At 38.4% G+C, this 15251-nt stretch overlaps 1 protein-coding gene across 1 annotated transcript in view; it reads left to right on the top strand.

Annotated features, from left to right (window-relative positions):
- Mgam (maltase-glucoamylase) overlaps positions 1 to 15251 on the top strand; it is a 176314-nt gene that overhangs the window by 144421 nt on the left and 16642 nt on the right. The window contains exons 90-102 of the mRNA XM_077795894.1: positions 478 to 566; positions 2533 to 2582; positions 3055 to 3222; positions 5041 to 5193; positions 5537 to 5737; positions 7951 to 8105; positions 9396 to 9564; positions 9826 to 9922; positions 10772 to 10884; positions 12038 to 12163; positions 13312 to 13440; positions 13700 to 13810; positions 14125 to 14187. Of these exons, the coding sequence (XP_077652020.1) occupies positions 478 to 566; positions 2533 to 2582; positions 3055 to 3222; positions 5041 to 5193; positions 5537 to 5737; positions 7951 to 8105; positions 9396 to 9564; positions 9826 to 9922; positions 10772 to 10884; positions 12038 to 12163; positions 13312 to 13440; positions 13700 to 13810; positions 14125 to 14187 (1624 nt within the window). The remainder of the gene's footprint in view (positions 1 to 477; positions 567 to 2532; positions 2583 to 3054; positions 3223 to 5040; positions 5194 to 5536; positions 5738 to 7950; positions 8106 to 9395; positions 9565 to 9825; positions 9923 to 10771; positions 10885 to 12037; positions 12164 to 13311; positions 13441 to 13699; positions 13811 to 14124; positions 14188 to 15251) is intronic.

Here is a 15251-nt window from a genome sequence, read left to right as displayed (position 1 = left end):
GTAAATTATCAAGTAAGGGAAGTAGCATTATGCAAATGGGCTTTATTGTGTTTTTGCCTCCTGAGTGAAACTGGTCCTTAGGTAGGACCAGTGATCTCCCTCATAGCTGATGACATTTCTGAAGGTTTCCTTTATAAAATGACCAAATGCATAGTTTTTGAATAGGATCTCTTTCTCTTCCAATAGGCTGTAGTCTAAATAAGAATTGTAGCCATTGCTTTCATTGTACCTATTGCAGTGCTTCTGATGCTTAAGTTATTGCCTCCTACATAAATGTTTACTGATAATGCTTGGGGTATTTCTATCTCATATAACATTATTTATTCTAGACAAAGAAACACTTTCTAATTTGCCCTTTGCTCCTGAGGAAAACAAAATAATCTTTCCCAAGTAATATTTCCCCTTTGAAATATGAAGGATTTGCAAAATTCTTTCAGTCCTGACCTTTTTATATTATGTAACTCCTGTTTCCCACAGTCGGCAGAACCCTCTTGGTCTCATCATTGCCCTGGATGAGAACAATGAAGCATCAGGAGAACTTTTCTGGGATGATGGGGAATCCATAGGTGAGTCTGTTATGAGAATGTGTTGCTACGTCTGTGTGTTATGGCCCCTTACTCTTGCTGGTCATGCATCTGGAGGAGAAAAATCCCAGGCATAGTAGCAAAAGTCACTTGAGAGAAGAGTTTGTTTCTGGTTTTGCTACTTGAGATGTATCAAATAACCACCAATGTGAGGACAACATGTCTCTATTTCTCAGCTTGTGCCATTGGCCAGTGATCTGTAATAGACTCACATTTTATTATCTATGGACACCTGGATGACATGTGGTCAAGAATTTTCCAATAATTCATCTGTAATGTAAATGTCTTCCCCCAAATACTTAGCACAAATGTTAAGAACATATCAGGAAGGCCAGGAGAATGTACTTTTGGAGTGTATCTGCATCTAGCTATGTTTTACCACATGTTTTGGTACCAGTGCACTAACAATTCTTGGGGTCCTATCTTTAGAAGTAGATTCCTGGGATTCATATGCATGAACGCTCTTGGAATGGTTTCTTCTCAAAGTCACTGTAGGAAGAGAGGGCAGATCCATATCTTGTTTGAATACTCTATAATTTCCTCAATGTAAAATGTAGCTTTTAAATATTATCCTATTTATTTTATTTGAAATATCTCACTTACATGGAAAGATTGAAGGTATTCAAGGTAAACAATATACCATATACCATTTTTAATGATTGCCACAGTCAAATTAATTCACGTCCATCACCAGCCGTGCTGCATATTAGTTTCCCAGAACTTGTCTTCTTGTTGTTGAATGTTAATATGTTTGAACCAACATTTCACAAGAACTTCTTCCCCCCATACTTTTAAACCCCTGTTTTGTCTTGCTTATACAAATTCAACTTTTGTAGATTATACATATAAATGAGAGCATATAGTAGTTTCTTTGTGTAGCTTGTGTCTCTTACTATAGAGTACCCCTGCTTCATCCATATTGTCAGAAATGACAGGATTTTCTTATTTTTAAGCCTTTTATGTATTAGCACAATTTATTATCCAAGAATCAGTAGTTTGACCATTTGGTTGTTTCTATATCTCAGTTATTGTAAAAAATGAATTAAAAACTTAAAGTTGAGGAGAAGTCATAAATTCCTGAGAGAAAAAAATATTTTTGGCAGTGGTCTTAGAATTGTTTAATTGGGTATGACACTAAAAATATAGATAATAATAGTAACAATTAAATCAGTGAGACAAAATCTTGCTAGAAAGTTTTTGTCCTATACATAAGTCAATATATGAAAAGGGAGCCCACCGATCAATAATATATGTGCAAACCACAAATATGATAAGACCCTTAACACACACAAAAAAAAAACCACTAGGAAAAATTGCATTTCAATAACAAATATATAAGAATCAGATTTTTAAAATCAGACAAAGGATTTGAATAGTTGTTTTTCCAAAAAACATTAAATTGACTAAGGGGTATAGGAAAATGTCCTGAAAATCAAATCAAAATCAGCAGAAAAATTACATTGAGATACCTTCTCATACCTATTAGGTTGTTTACTGTGAAAAAAGAAGAAATAACAAATGTTCATGTATATGTGGAGAAAGTGGAAAAAAGTATGTACATTCATGTTCAGGTGCAGACTGCTACAGGCTTTTTAGAATACAATGTAGAAGTTCCTCAAGTATTAAAAATAGAACTATCCTATGATCCAGCAATCCCACTTCTAAGTATATATCTAATAAAATGAAATTGGCATATCAAATAGATGTGTGCACACCCATATTAATTGTAGCATTATCCATAAGAGATAAGATATAGAAACACCTGTGATCACATGTAGATGAATGAATAAGAAGTTGTGGTATATATATATTGTCGGATAGTACTCCATCTTGAAAGGAAGGAAATCCTACTCCTTGGGTCAGCAGAATGAGCTTTAAGGAGAGGTAGATGAAAATTGTTCTTGTGTGGTGGGCAGGCCATTCTGACTTGTCTTTCTTCTGCTTTCAGATACCTTGGCCAATAAAGTTTACCTTTTCAGTGAGTTTTCTGCCACCCAAGTGAGTAGCACATTTTTCTGAATCTTAGGTATGAGATTTTGTCTATCATAGGCTCCTATGTGCTTGTGCATATGTGTAATTATGTTTCAATCTTCATAAAAATAAGTAAATGATAACATTAATGGCTACAGGTAAACAACACAATGTCATATAAGATTTCAGTTTCAATAATGTATCATCCATCTTATCAAAAGAAGGCAATAATATTGATGAATCAAAGGAGTTGTTCATACTCTATGTTGTTTTCCAGAATTAATATGCTCTATTCCTGATTATATATTTTATTTTATTTATTTATTTTGATGAGTATTGTATAAGTAGGTTTATGCACACAGCATTTGTTAGTGGGGAGAGCTAAGAGGCATTCAGAGCAGTGGGGAGCTTCTGGTCTAGGATGGAACATTTGAGTGGCAGGAGAATCTGTGTTTTAGAGGCACAGCTTTGGGCTTCATTGTGCTATTTTGACTTTCAGAACCGCCTGGATGTGAAGATTTCACAAGCAACCTACAAGGACCCCAATAATTTAGCATTTCAGCAGATTAAAATCTTTGGGACACAGGAACCCAGCAATGTTACAGTGAAACACAATGGTGTCCTGAGTCAGACTGCTCCCAAGGTCACATATGATGCTCAGCTGAAGGTAAAAATCCATGTATTGAGGATGTTTTTCCAGAATTATTCTTAGCACCTTGGTTTTCCTGCTTCCTGAGGTTGTGTGGATGCCTGTGCTGGGGAAGTCAGTGGCCTGGGAATGGAATGGTGATGAGGTGGTGGGCAGAGCTAGTAAGACAGGGAGGTCCTGCTCAGCAGGGATGATGATCCCACTTTCCACAGCCTCTCAGTGTTCTCCTCTCTCTCACTGGCTTCACTTTCAACATTTTAGTTACAGGGTACATAAGAGAGCAGAGTTAGGAAAGTGTGGAACAGGTAAGAAGAAAAGGGATCTGGAAGCTGCTGGCTGATGCTGAAAGGTAAAGTTGGGAGGCAGGAGTCCCATGAATTCAAATACTGAAGTTCCCACATTTGAAAACTTCATAGAGATGAGTAGAAGTTATCTCCAACACATATATTCTAAAAACCAGTTTAGGACTAAGATTTGGTGATCCCACTCAATGGGTACCTATTTGGTTAGATAATAATAATAAATGATTTCTCATTGGTTGTGAAGAGACATGGCCATCCTGAGTAGCCTATAATCATTCACTCTGATGCTGAGTCTAATGAAAATTCCTTTCTCCCAATAATCCTGAACCATGGTACTGCACTTACTCCTGGCATTGTAGCTTCTGGGTTAACATGGTTCATGAGAGACCTTCCAAATTTGGGGAAAATATGTGAGTTTAGACTTCTTCTTTCATGACAATTGGCATTTTGTTCTGATAACACAATGTGAGAATACACATAGTATGAAGACAGGAATAAATTTCTGTATGGCTGGTTATGTATATGGTAAAGTGCAAGGTATATGAAGGATTCATGTGGGAAAACAAACTCAATTCATATTTGATTAATAAGTTAATTAATAAGACCTTAGGAACTCTTTAGTGTTTAAATGTGAGTAGTGTGTCATGATTTGTACACATGAACAATTGAGAAGACACTGGGGACCAAACCAATATATAGGAAATGTTCGCTCATGTTTTAATTGATGTTTAAAGTTTAGTGGAGCAGTTGAGCTGAGCTTTGTTAAGACAACAGGTCCGGTGCTGGGCCTAGAAAGTGGCATATCAGGTCTGGATTCATCAGCTACAAGGGAAAGGAAACCCTGAATGGTAACAAGGTGGACTTTTTTTTCTTTCTGCAAGTAGTCCTATAGAAGTAGACACCAGTAATAGACATAGTAGTTTACAGGCTGGCATGGTTTAATGGCTCAATGTTGTTGAGATTAAGGTCTTTTCTTCTCTTGTGATAGGAAGTAGCTGCTTAGATTTTGTCAGCAAGTTACTGGTTGTGGGAAAATATAGGAAGGGAGAGAGGAAAGAGTGTGTAGGGAGAGGTATAGGGTTAGAAAATAACCTTAAATCTAGAAATAAATACCTGGACAAAAAGTCCCCGGGAACTAGTTCTCACTTTTTCACAGTCATAGCTGTGCTATGTTGTCAAAAATTTAGCTATTTTTAGGGATATTTTTAACTAAAATTTGAGAAAGAGCAAGGAGGAAGCAACTAGTTATGTCTTCCTTGAAGGGGAAGGAAGGAAAGGGGTGATCACTGAAGGTTTATTTGATCTCATTCTGTTTGCAACATAATGCACAAGATTTTAATAAAGTAATGTCATTTGCCAAGTTGCTAGTGGATATTCCCTCTTCCATGTATATAGCCCACTATACAGAAACTACATTCAAATCCTATTACTATTGTTGAGAGTCTGGTCTCATGCCTACATGTGTTGATAAAACTATTTAGAACTTGCAGGCCTTTATTCTGAGGGTATTTTCTGTGTGTTCTGACTTGTTCAGGTTGCCATCATCACAGAGATCAGTCTTGTGCTGGGAGAGGAATACACAGTGGAGTGGAACATAGTCATCAGAGATGAAGAAAAAATAGACTGCTACCCTGATGAGCACGGTGCTTCTGAAGCAAACTGCATTGCCCGAGGCTGTGCCTGGGAGGTAACCTCACTGAGGTGTTGATGGACACCCAGATCTTTAATCTTAGGCAGCAATTTCTTGAGCATAGCCCTAGTACCCAGGTGCCTACTTCAATTCCATAGACAGGGCTTCCAAGGAACCTCGTCTGTATATGAAGATTAGATGTGGATTGGGATGATTTTTTTTTTAAATAATTATTTTGCTCTTGTCTAGAAATGTACTTTTTATCACTACCTAATTATATGTACATGAATGAGTGCTGTGTTGGCTTTATCTCCATACAGATTGATTGCCTTCTCTGATTATTTCTATTTGACAACTCTGGGACCACCTGTTGATCTACAGTCTCAACTTTCCTTTCCAGGAATCCAGTTCTGTTGGAGTCCCCCACTGTTATTTTGTCAGTGATCTGTACTCTGTGAGCAATGTCCAGTACAACTCCCATGGGGCCACGGCTGACATCTCCTTAAAGCCTTCTGTTTATGCCAACGCCTTCCCCTCCACACCTGTGGATCCCCTCCACCTGCAGGTGACCTACCATAAGGATGAAATGCTGCAATTTAAGGTAAACATGGCACTTGTGTCAGGTCCTGAGTAGGCCCTTTTTAGTGACATTATGTTTTCCAGTTAGGTTATAGAACTCTAAAATGTGAAATTCTTTTAAGGTTCAATTTATAGGGCACTAGATTACTATCCTATTTCAAAGCATAATGAGAATTTATTGCCAGTGAGACCTGTTCTAATTTGCAATTTGAAGATGTTTTGTGGCTACTCTAAGGAGGTTTTTGGAGAACAGAGAGAGACATGTTAAGATGTTCTCAAATATGTGTTCCAGTGGGGTTTGAGATTGGATGAGTATAGGAAAAGAGATGGGGAAAAAGTCAACATTTTCGACTATGAAGGGGGGTTTACAAATGTCAAATGTTTTCTTTGATATAAAGAGTCGGATTCATAGTGGTATAGGGAGAGGGAGCATGGGAGGAATAGACAACTCAAGATAAGGCAGAGAGGTTGGAGGGGAAGCAAGGGTGCATGGTGTTAGAAATGATGGTGAAACGTAATGATCATTAGTATCCAAAGTACATGTATGAAGACATGAATTGGTGTGAATATATTTTGTATACAACCAGAGGTATGAAAAATAGTGCTCTGTATGTGTAATAAGAACTGAAATGTGTTTCGCTGTCATATATAAAAACAAAAAGAAAGGGGGGTTACATTATCTGGTGACTTTATGGTAAATGTAGATAAGGGAGAGGGAGACTTGAAAAATGAATACCATATTTTTGTCATGTCTGTGTTGACAATGGTGACATTACCTGAAATGAGGAAGTACTAAAAAGGTTTGTATGTTTTCAGTGTAAGAGTTTGATTTTGAACACTGAAATTGAGGTCTCTTAAATAGCCATTGAAATGCAATAATTTATTTTCCTTAGAGTGTTTACTTACATCTAAAGCCTACGTGTGGACCAGCTGTTTTTGTGTCTGTTTCCCTTGTAAATTGTCAGCTTTTCTGTGGCCAGAATGTGTCTTTCCTCTTTGTGCTTCTGAAACCTAACACAGAGGCTCATGGATAGTACGTGTTCACATGTGCGACATCGACTTGGACTCTCAGATCTGTAACATGTGCTAATGTAAAGAATGATGTCTGTTTTCTTTGTGGTTATTTTCTGTGTTTGCTCTTGTTTTTAGTGTCTTCACTATAGCATTGATGTTTGGTGGTGGGCCCATAAAGGCTCAAAATTGAAGAACTTGCTTTCAGCTAGTCCACCACTTTCCATACAGTTTCTCTCTCTGAAACCCTTGCATCTTTCTGAGATGCATTTAATACTCTGTACCTTTGTTTTTGCTGTTACTTTACAAGAATGATTGATCTCATTTTTGTGCTTGCTTATAGTTCAAAGTTTATGACTCAGGCTGTAATTCTCCCATGGAACTACTTCAATGTTCCAGAAACATTGTTAGGCATCTCCTTGCTGTACTCTCAGAATTTCTAGAGTTGTACATTTACTCACATTACCAAAGTGTCATGAATCCTTCTCTTTAACTTTCCATTAGCAAGAGAAATTCTCAAAACCATGGCCTTGTGTAATTAAGTTCATATGCACAATTACCTCTGTAATATTGTGTGGGCATTTGTGAGGTACTCATATAATATTTAATCTATTATTTTTAGCAGGTCTATGATTATTTTAATCCAAGTTCATATTTTGAGAAAACAGTTTTCAATACTGAAGAATTTTAGGTATTCATATATGTTACTGTTCTAACACAAAATAGTAAAGATACATTCATAAACCACACTCATTTCACAATGAAGTTGCAAGTTAGAACAAAGGGTCAAGTGAATTTGATACTGTAATAGAAGCCTTAATAGTGAAATATGAGGGATTCAGATCAAAATGTAAAATGATGTTGTTCTTTGATGTATCACTTAAATCCACATATCATGATCTTAAAAGAATGCAAATATACAGAATTTAGACTCATTGTCAATGATGTTAACATTCTTATAAGGGTGTATATGTGGATAATATCTGTGCCTAAATTGTTTTTGACAGATAATGGTTGTCCATTTACATGATGTGTATGTTGTGATGTTTGATAAAATTCACTATGGTTTGATTGATTGAGAGTAATCAGGTTATCTATTTAGCAAGCATCTCTTATTTCTTAGTGATGAGTAAATTAAACATCCTTTCTTCTGTGTTTAATAGAAACCCAGAACTCATTCCCTGTATCTGTATTCTTACTTAAAGTCAGTTTCTTCTGCTCTAGATTTATGACCCCAACAAGAGTCGTTATGAAGTCCCAGTCCCCTTGAACATAACCAGTACTCCATCCAGCTCCTCAGAGAGTCGACTCTATGATGTCCTCATTAAGGAGAATCCATTTGGAATAGAAATTCGCCGTAAGAGTACAGGCACTGTAATGTACGTGGCTCCTTTCTAACTTGGAATTTCAATGTAACTGTACATTTTTTGTCTGGCCTATTGTCCAGGTTGATACCTGCCTCAGGCCTCTTTCTGCCATTTCCAGATCCATGAGTGAACACTTTCCTTCAGCTCTGTTGTTGTTGTTGTTGTTCTCTTTCTCCTCCTCCTCCTTTTTCTTTTTTAAAGTTAGGGTTTCTTTTTTAATTTTTTTTTTAGAAGTAGTTGAACAAAATACCTTTATTTTATGTATGGTTGTGTGGTGCTGAGGATCAAACCCAGGGCCTCACATGTGCTAGGCAAGTGTTCTACTCCTCAGCCATGACCCCAGAACCCTTCAGCCCTGTTCTTATGGGAAGTGTTTGGCAATTTGGAATGATGGCTGAGTTGGTTCCATGTTCCGGGGAACTCATCCATTCAATGTTTATGGGTTATTTAACTATATTAGGTATTGTTTTAGGAACTATGTTCATAGATGGATAGTTCCTAGGATCTTTTCACTGCCACAATAATTTACATAACTATATTAAAAGGAAGTTGATAGTGATAATTACTCTAAGTAAATGAGCAGGTAATCAAGAGTTATAGTGAGGTTACTGTTTTTGATACTCTGCAGAGAGTAGGTCTCAATTGAAGTGTTATCTTTTGAAATTGATTCTGGATGGAGAGAAGGAAACCCCAACATAAAGCCATGCAAGTAGGGGATAACATTTGTGATAGACCAAGAACATAGGTCAAGATACAGGATGAAACTTGGCATGTCAGGGAATGAAACAAATTCAAGGAAGCGAGCAAGGAGGTGAGTGGTGGGAGATGAAGCTGGGGTGTCAGGAAGGCTTAGATCAGGGGCAGCCTGGAAGGCTTCATGAGGTGTGTCCATGAGAAGCCATGGAAGAGGGTCATCAGGGAGTGACGTGAGGAGAGATACTTAAACATATCAGTCTGGAAAGCTGTAGGGAATGGACTATTCAAGGGAAAGAGCTGAAGGAAGGCTTGTGTGGAGTGTTAGCAGCTGAGATGGTAGATGGGTTGAATTTGGTTTTGTGGAGGGAACACTGAAAACAGGCCATGTAATTGAGAAATAGAATATGAAGGAAAACTCCCAAGTTCATAGTGGGGATATCTGTGAATATTGTCCTCAAAAAGACTTTGTGGTGTGTTTGGGAGATGTTGGGTTCTGGGTTGTGGTGAGAATCAAAGCTTCTGTTGTCCTTAAAAAAGTCAGCATTTGGAAGGCAATAGGCAAGGTGATTTTCTTTTCTGAATGTACCCTTTGTGTGTGTGTTGCAGTTGGGACTCTCAGCTCCTTGGCTTCACCTTCAATGACATGTTCATCCGCATCTCCACCCGCCTGCCCTCCAAGTACATCTATGGCTTTGGGGAAAATGAGCACACAGCCTTCAGGAGAGACTTGAACTGGCACACGTGGGGCATGTTTTCCAGAGATGAACCCCCCGGGGTAAGCAAGGAGCCCTGTGGATATGGGCCTCTCTGCCTCTTTCCTCCCACATACATCATGGTCACCTGGTGCTACATGATCCCAGACTCAGATTTTCCTTTTCTGCTCTTAGACTATAGGCTAATTTTCATTTATGTTTCTTATGTGTTTTACTCGTTTTAGAGGGAAGACCAAATCCATCTCAGTAAACAAGTTTTTCTAGGATTCTTTCTCATGTACAATGACTTCTAACCTCCTTGATTTCTCCCCTGTGACTCTCAGTACAAGAAGAATTCCTATGGCGTCCACCCCTACTACATGGGACTAGAGGAGGACGGCAGTGCCCATGGAGTTCTCCTGCTGAACAGCAATGCCATGGGTAGGATGATGCCAGGGCTCCTTCTATTGTTGTCCCCCAGTCAGTCATCCTGTGTAACTGTAGAATGTCCTTGACCTAGCAGCTTTCCAATGTCAAAATTATTTAGGGGACAGTGGCTGTTTTTCTTCTTTCCATTCTGTTGACTTCAGTCTTGTAGCATGAGATAACAAGATTTAATATAATTCTATTTTGGCACAAATGCCATATGAAGGATGGAAGTTAATCCTAGTTAGTCCTAATCCAAGTTCGTTACAGGTGTAAAAGAGGTTATTAAGTTTGAGGTGTCTGCATAGATTTATTAATTTTGAAGGCATATGTTACAGCACTCACTTCTTTAAGTATGAAGGTATAAAGAAAAATGAAACTCTACATAAGAAAGGGTTGGAAATTCAGGCCTTGGGGATAAAATGTCTACAAAAAACCCTGTTGTACTCTGAAAAAGTTCCATGCTGGAGTTAATAATTTGTTATTTTCCTGGTTTGACTATGTTTAAGGTTTTAGGAGATGTTATCATTGGTGGATACTGAGAGAGGTGCACACAGACCTTTAGAGTAGTCTTTTTGCCACTCCATGTCTCTTAAACTAGTGTGAAATAGAAGTTATATCCATAGTTTTAAAATAGCACAATGATAAATATAGTGAGATAATGAGGCACACCAAAGGGAACACATCCTGGGGTGGGACTGTGTAGACTTTCACTGAACTGTTTTAATTTCATTTAAGTATTTAGAGATTGGGTGCTGTTAATAGATTAGAGTGCAAGAGAATGAAGTTAGGGATTTCACAGATTGTTCTTTGCCTTGAAGGTTTCCAGCTTAATTTTCAGTTGTCACTTTCCTATCTTTTCAGATGTGACTTTCCAGCCCACACCTGCTCTGACATATCGTACCACAGGGGGGATTCTGGATTTTTATGTGTTCATGGGGCCAACTCCAGAGCTTGTCACTCAACAGTACACGGAGGTAGGTTGAAATTCAACTGATCATCGAGTATTTATATGGCACATTCCATTTGCCTAAAACTACATTCATTATTAAAACTCAGTCTGATGAGTAGAATTGTTGGTGTTTCTTAGAAACAGTTATATTATATAATAAAAAGCAATAAGCGCCTTTTAATTACCATTAAATTATAGTTAATTATTTCATGTTAGGCAAAGTAGTCACTGTACCTGAGTTAATGCTGAGCCTAGTGTTATGAAGTAGTGTTGGAGAGGATAAGATCCTAGTGCTGATAATTTTGGTAGTGGTATTGGTAGGAGTGGTGGTGGAATGGTGGTGGTGGGGAAATGACTGGATGTGTGAGGCTTGTAGTAGTAGTGATAAAGGTACTAATGATGGTAAGGGTAATGGTGGGTGTGTTCGTGGTATGAGTGGTGGTGATAGAGATGATAACAGTTGTGATGGCCATGTGTTGTTGGTTAAAGTGGTGGTGATGCTAGTTATGAGCATGTTGGGTATGATGATGATCGTGATTGTGGGATAATAGAGATGATAGTGGGGTGAAAATTGTGGAGATTGTGTGTGTGTGTGATGGTGACGGGGTGATGATAGTGGTGTTTGTGTGGATGATGGGGGGTATTAGAAGTGATGTTTGGGAGTGGTGGTGACAGTAGCCTTTTTTGTGATAATGAAAACTAACTCTGTCACTTATCAATCTCTTATTGCATGTCCACTCACTTTACATTTATAACTCATTAAGTCCTCATCAATACAGCGTGGGGCAGACATTAAAATTATGTTTAATTTACTAGTGAAGGATTGAAACATGAAGAGATTACTTAATTTTGTTCAAGGTAACAGAACCAGCAGGACATGAACCTGTGTGCTAGCCTAGGCACTTTCCCTCTGGGATCTGTTCTCTTCAGCAATAATCTAGGCCACCTCTAGGAATGAGAGTAAATTTAGATTGTACAGAATTCCAAGAGAAGGAGCTTTAGCCTAGCAAGAAGCTTTCTCAAGGTATCCCAGTGGTTTTGCATCTGCTGAGTTTTTCTCTGGATTTGAATTTGTAGATTGTCTCTCTTCGGGCACTAGAAAAATATTCTTATTATTTGGTGTACAACTACATTTAAGTCACTCCTATAAGGAATAATATTTTTTTTCCATGTTCTAGGTGATTGGTCGACCTGTGATGGTACCTTACTGGTCCCTGGGGTTCCAACTGTGTCGCTATGGATATGAGAATGATTCTGAGATTTCCAGCTTATATGATGAGATGGTGGCTGCCCAGATCCCCTATGTATGTCGCAGTGTTGGTGCACTGGCTCTATGAGCTCATAGCCAACTCCGGCTTCTCTGTGTCTGGATTTATTTGTTGGGTTTTTGTGAGGTTCAGCAAAAGCACAAAAGTTTCTTTCTGACATGATGACACACCGAGTTCCATCTTGACAATAATACAAGTGGGGCCTTACTCCCATATTATAGCATTGCAGACTCAGTGACTCAAGAGTGGGAAGATAAGGCAGGTTTCAGAAGTTTTCTGCTATACTGCTCCTCCTTCCATCTCTTTTACTTGATTTTTAGACATTTGGTCTAAAAGTCCTTGGCACCATGAGATGAAAGTTCGCTCAACAGTAGTAGTAGTAGTGGTTATTAAAAAAATTAGCCCAAATTCAATGAGTATGTATTGATGTGTCACAATATATTTTTGCACTGCAAACGTTATTTTATCAGTCCTGAGCTACTCACTGGCTGAATGTAGGGCTTCTAGATATGTTTCCAAAGGAAATACATGTGGTAATAAATTCTTATCATCCATTTGAGGAGAAGCAGGATTGAATAAGTATAACTGATTCTGCAGAGCAGTTTCAAATTGAAATTTATTCTACTCACTGTTCAATTATTTACAATTGTTCCATGAATGGGAAGTATATCATGCAATGTACCATATTCTTATAAGACAACTATTTCTAATTATTTCTGAGATTGCATACCAAGAAGAATTATGAGATTTGTTTTTCTTTTTTTCCTTTTCTTATTTTGTAGCCAATTTACCATCCAGGTTGTATTATAACTGAGTAGCTAACTTTGTGTTTCTTCTTAATATGAACTGTTTTTATCAGGGGCAACACTGGGGAAGGTAAATGCAATCAATTTTTATGATGGCCATTGACCAAGTAATTTCCCTACTAGTGATTTTACATGTTCTCATAATAGCCATTATATAGAGGCTTTATCATCCTATTTTTACTGATTTATATTATATCTCTATTGTGAGTAAAAGTTTGAAAAATTAGAAGAATTTTCTAGTTTTCATACTGAAAGAATGAGAATTTGCAAGAGTCAAAAGAAGCCATTTGAATTCACCATCAGGAGGGGAGAGTGGTTCTCCTCTGGGAGCTGGACTTTCAGCACCAGCAGCCACTGTTTCCTTGTGTCCTCCCCCAGGATGTGCAGTACTCAGACATTGACTACATGGAGCGCCAGCTGGACTTTACCCTCAGCCCCAAGTTTGCTGGGTTTCCAGCCCTGATCAATCGCATGAGGGCTGATGGGATGCGGGTCATCCTCATCCTGGTGAGTCCTTTTGTGCCTGTGTGGATGGAGTGTGTTGGGAGGAAGACTGGGCTTTGGTGGAGAACCACTTTTCTTGTCCCTCTATCCATGTGAAGAACAGAGAACTCCAAGTACAATAAGAAAAGTATATTTCCAGAGATTCCCAGAAACTCTAGAGGGCAGGTGGAAGCTAGGGACCTCCCAATGAAGAAGTTCTTTTTCTCTGTCCCTTGTCAATCTCTCTCTTTGTTTTGCCAACTGACTTGAGCTTTGCTTGCAGGACCCAGCCATTTCTGGCAATGAGACACAGCCCTATCCTGCCTTCACTCGGGGAGTGGAGAATGATGTCTTCATCAAATATCCAAATGGTGGAGGCATTGTCTGGGGAAAGGTATGATCTAAGTGGTGACTACTAGTCTCCATCCTGTGAGAAAGTCATGGGTTGTGTGTTTGTGTTTGTTGTTTATTTGCAATTGTTCTATTAATGGAAAGCAAGGCCCCTACCTGTAAACCCTGAGGTCAGTAGTTTCCATTTTTCATTCAGTATTTATTGGTATAGTGAGGACGTTTTGGATTTCACTTCTATCTTGATAAAACCTACATGATATTCAAAAGTATTATTACTCCCTAGGGCTGTGGTTAATTGCCTTAGGAAATCCTACATAGGGTAAGTTGCCTTGGTGCTACATATTTATCTCTTTGCAGGTCTGGCCTGATTACCCTGATATTGTTGTCAACAGCTCTCTGGATTGGGACAGTCAAGTGGAGGTAAAAGGCCCTTTTTGGATACTGGGTGAAGTCTGGTTGTCAGGAAGGATAGCCATATCCACTGTACTGGACTTGTCCTGCCAAGCATTTGGGCAATGCAAGGGAAAAACTCCTCAGAAAGGGGTGCTGGTGTCCGTCTTTGTGTGCATTACTTTACACGCAGTTCTGTTTTATGTCCAAATGGGAGGCAGGTATTATCCATGGGACTTAAGTGACAAACACTGAAAGTACTTTTTCATGGTTTTAGGTGACACTTTGTTATTTCAAATTCAAACCCATCTTATTTCAAAGTCCTATAGAATTTCCAATGTATGAAACTTAACGAAGACCAATCTTTTCTTAGAATGTGTCTATATCTTATTGTTATTGCCTTGAGTATCCCTTATAACTGGTATCTCTTTTGTCTTTAATGATTGGGTCTTTTGTTTTGTCAAACTTTTTTGTTGTTGTTGACAGGCTTATCCATTTTCACACTAATAAATCCTGACCCCTACTCCTATCTTTACTTGGATCTCTCAGCTTCATGTTTACCTCTTCTTTTCCAGCATTTCATTAAAATTTGCTCTCTTGGGAACTGGTTTTTTATTTTAATGTATAGAGTTGTCCCATGCTTCTTGACCCAGGTTTCTTTCTAGCTTTACTAAGCATTTGTTGCTTGAAAGAATACATGGTTCCACACTGGTTCATGATGGCTTCAGCCAGATGTTCTGGCCAAAATGGGTACCAAGGGAACTGATGCGGCCTGTCTGCTTTGTTATCAGTTGCTCTCTAATACTTTTGAGCAGTGCTGTCAGGGTGAGGTCTGGACTTTTTGGAAGAACCAGTTCTTTGCTGGAACTTCTTCATTTGTTCTTCAACAATGATTATTCTTTCTGGACAGAAATTAAAGTAGCACATATGAAGCCTGATAAACCTTTATAAAGGTCCTGGCAAGTCAGAGAAAGTACCTATTTTCCAGGATACCTGCCAAGGGTCAAAGGGCCATAGAATGTGGCTTCTATGTGGTCAACAAGCTAGATGAGTTTCACTGTCTTGAAACTCTCAGGATCAAGGACTAATCAGAA

This window comes from Urocitellus parryii, chromosome 3, assembly GCF_045843805.1.
Source record: "Urocitellus parryii isolate mUroPar1 chromosome 3, mUroPar1.hap1, whole genome shotgun sequence".
NCBI classification, from domain to species: Eukaryota; Metazoa; Chordata; class Mammalia; order Rodentia; family Sciuridae; genus Urocitellus; species Urocitellus parryii.
This window is presented reverse-complemented; position numbering and strand designations above follow the sequence as displayed.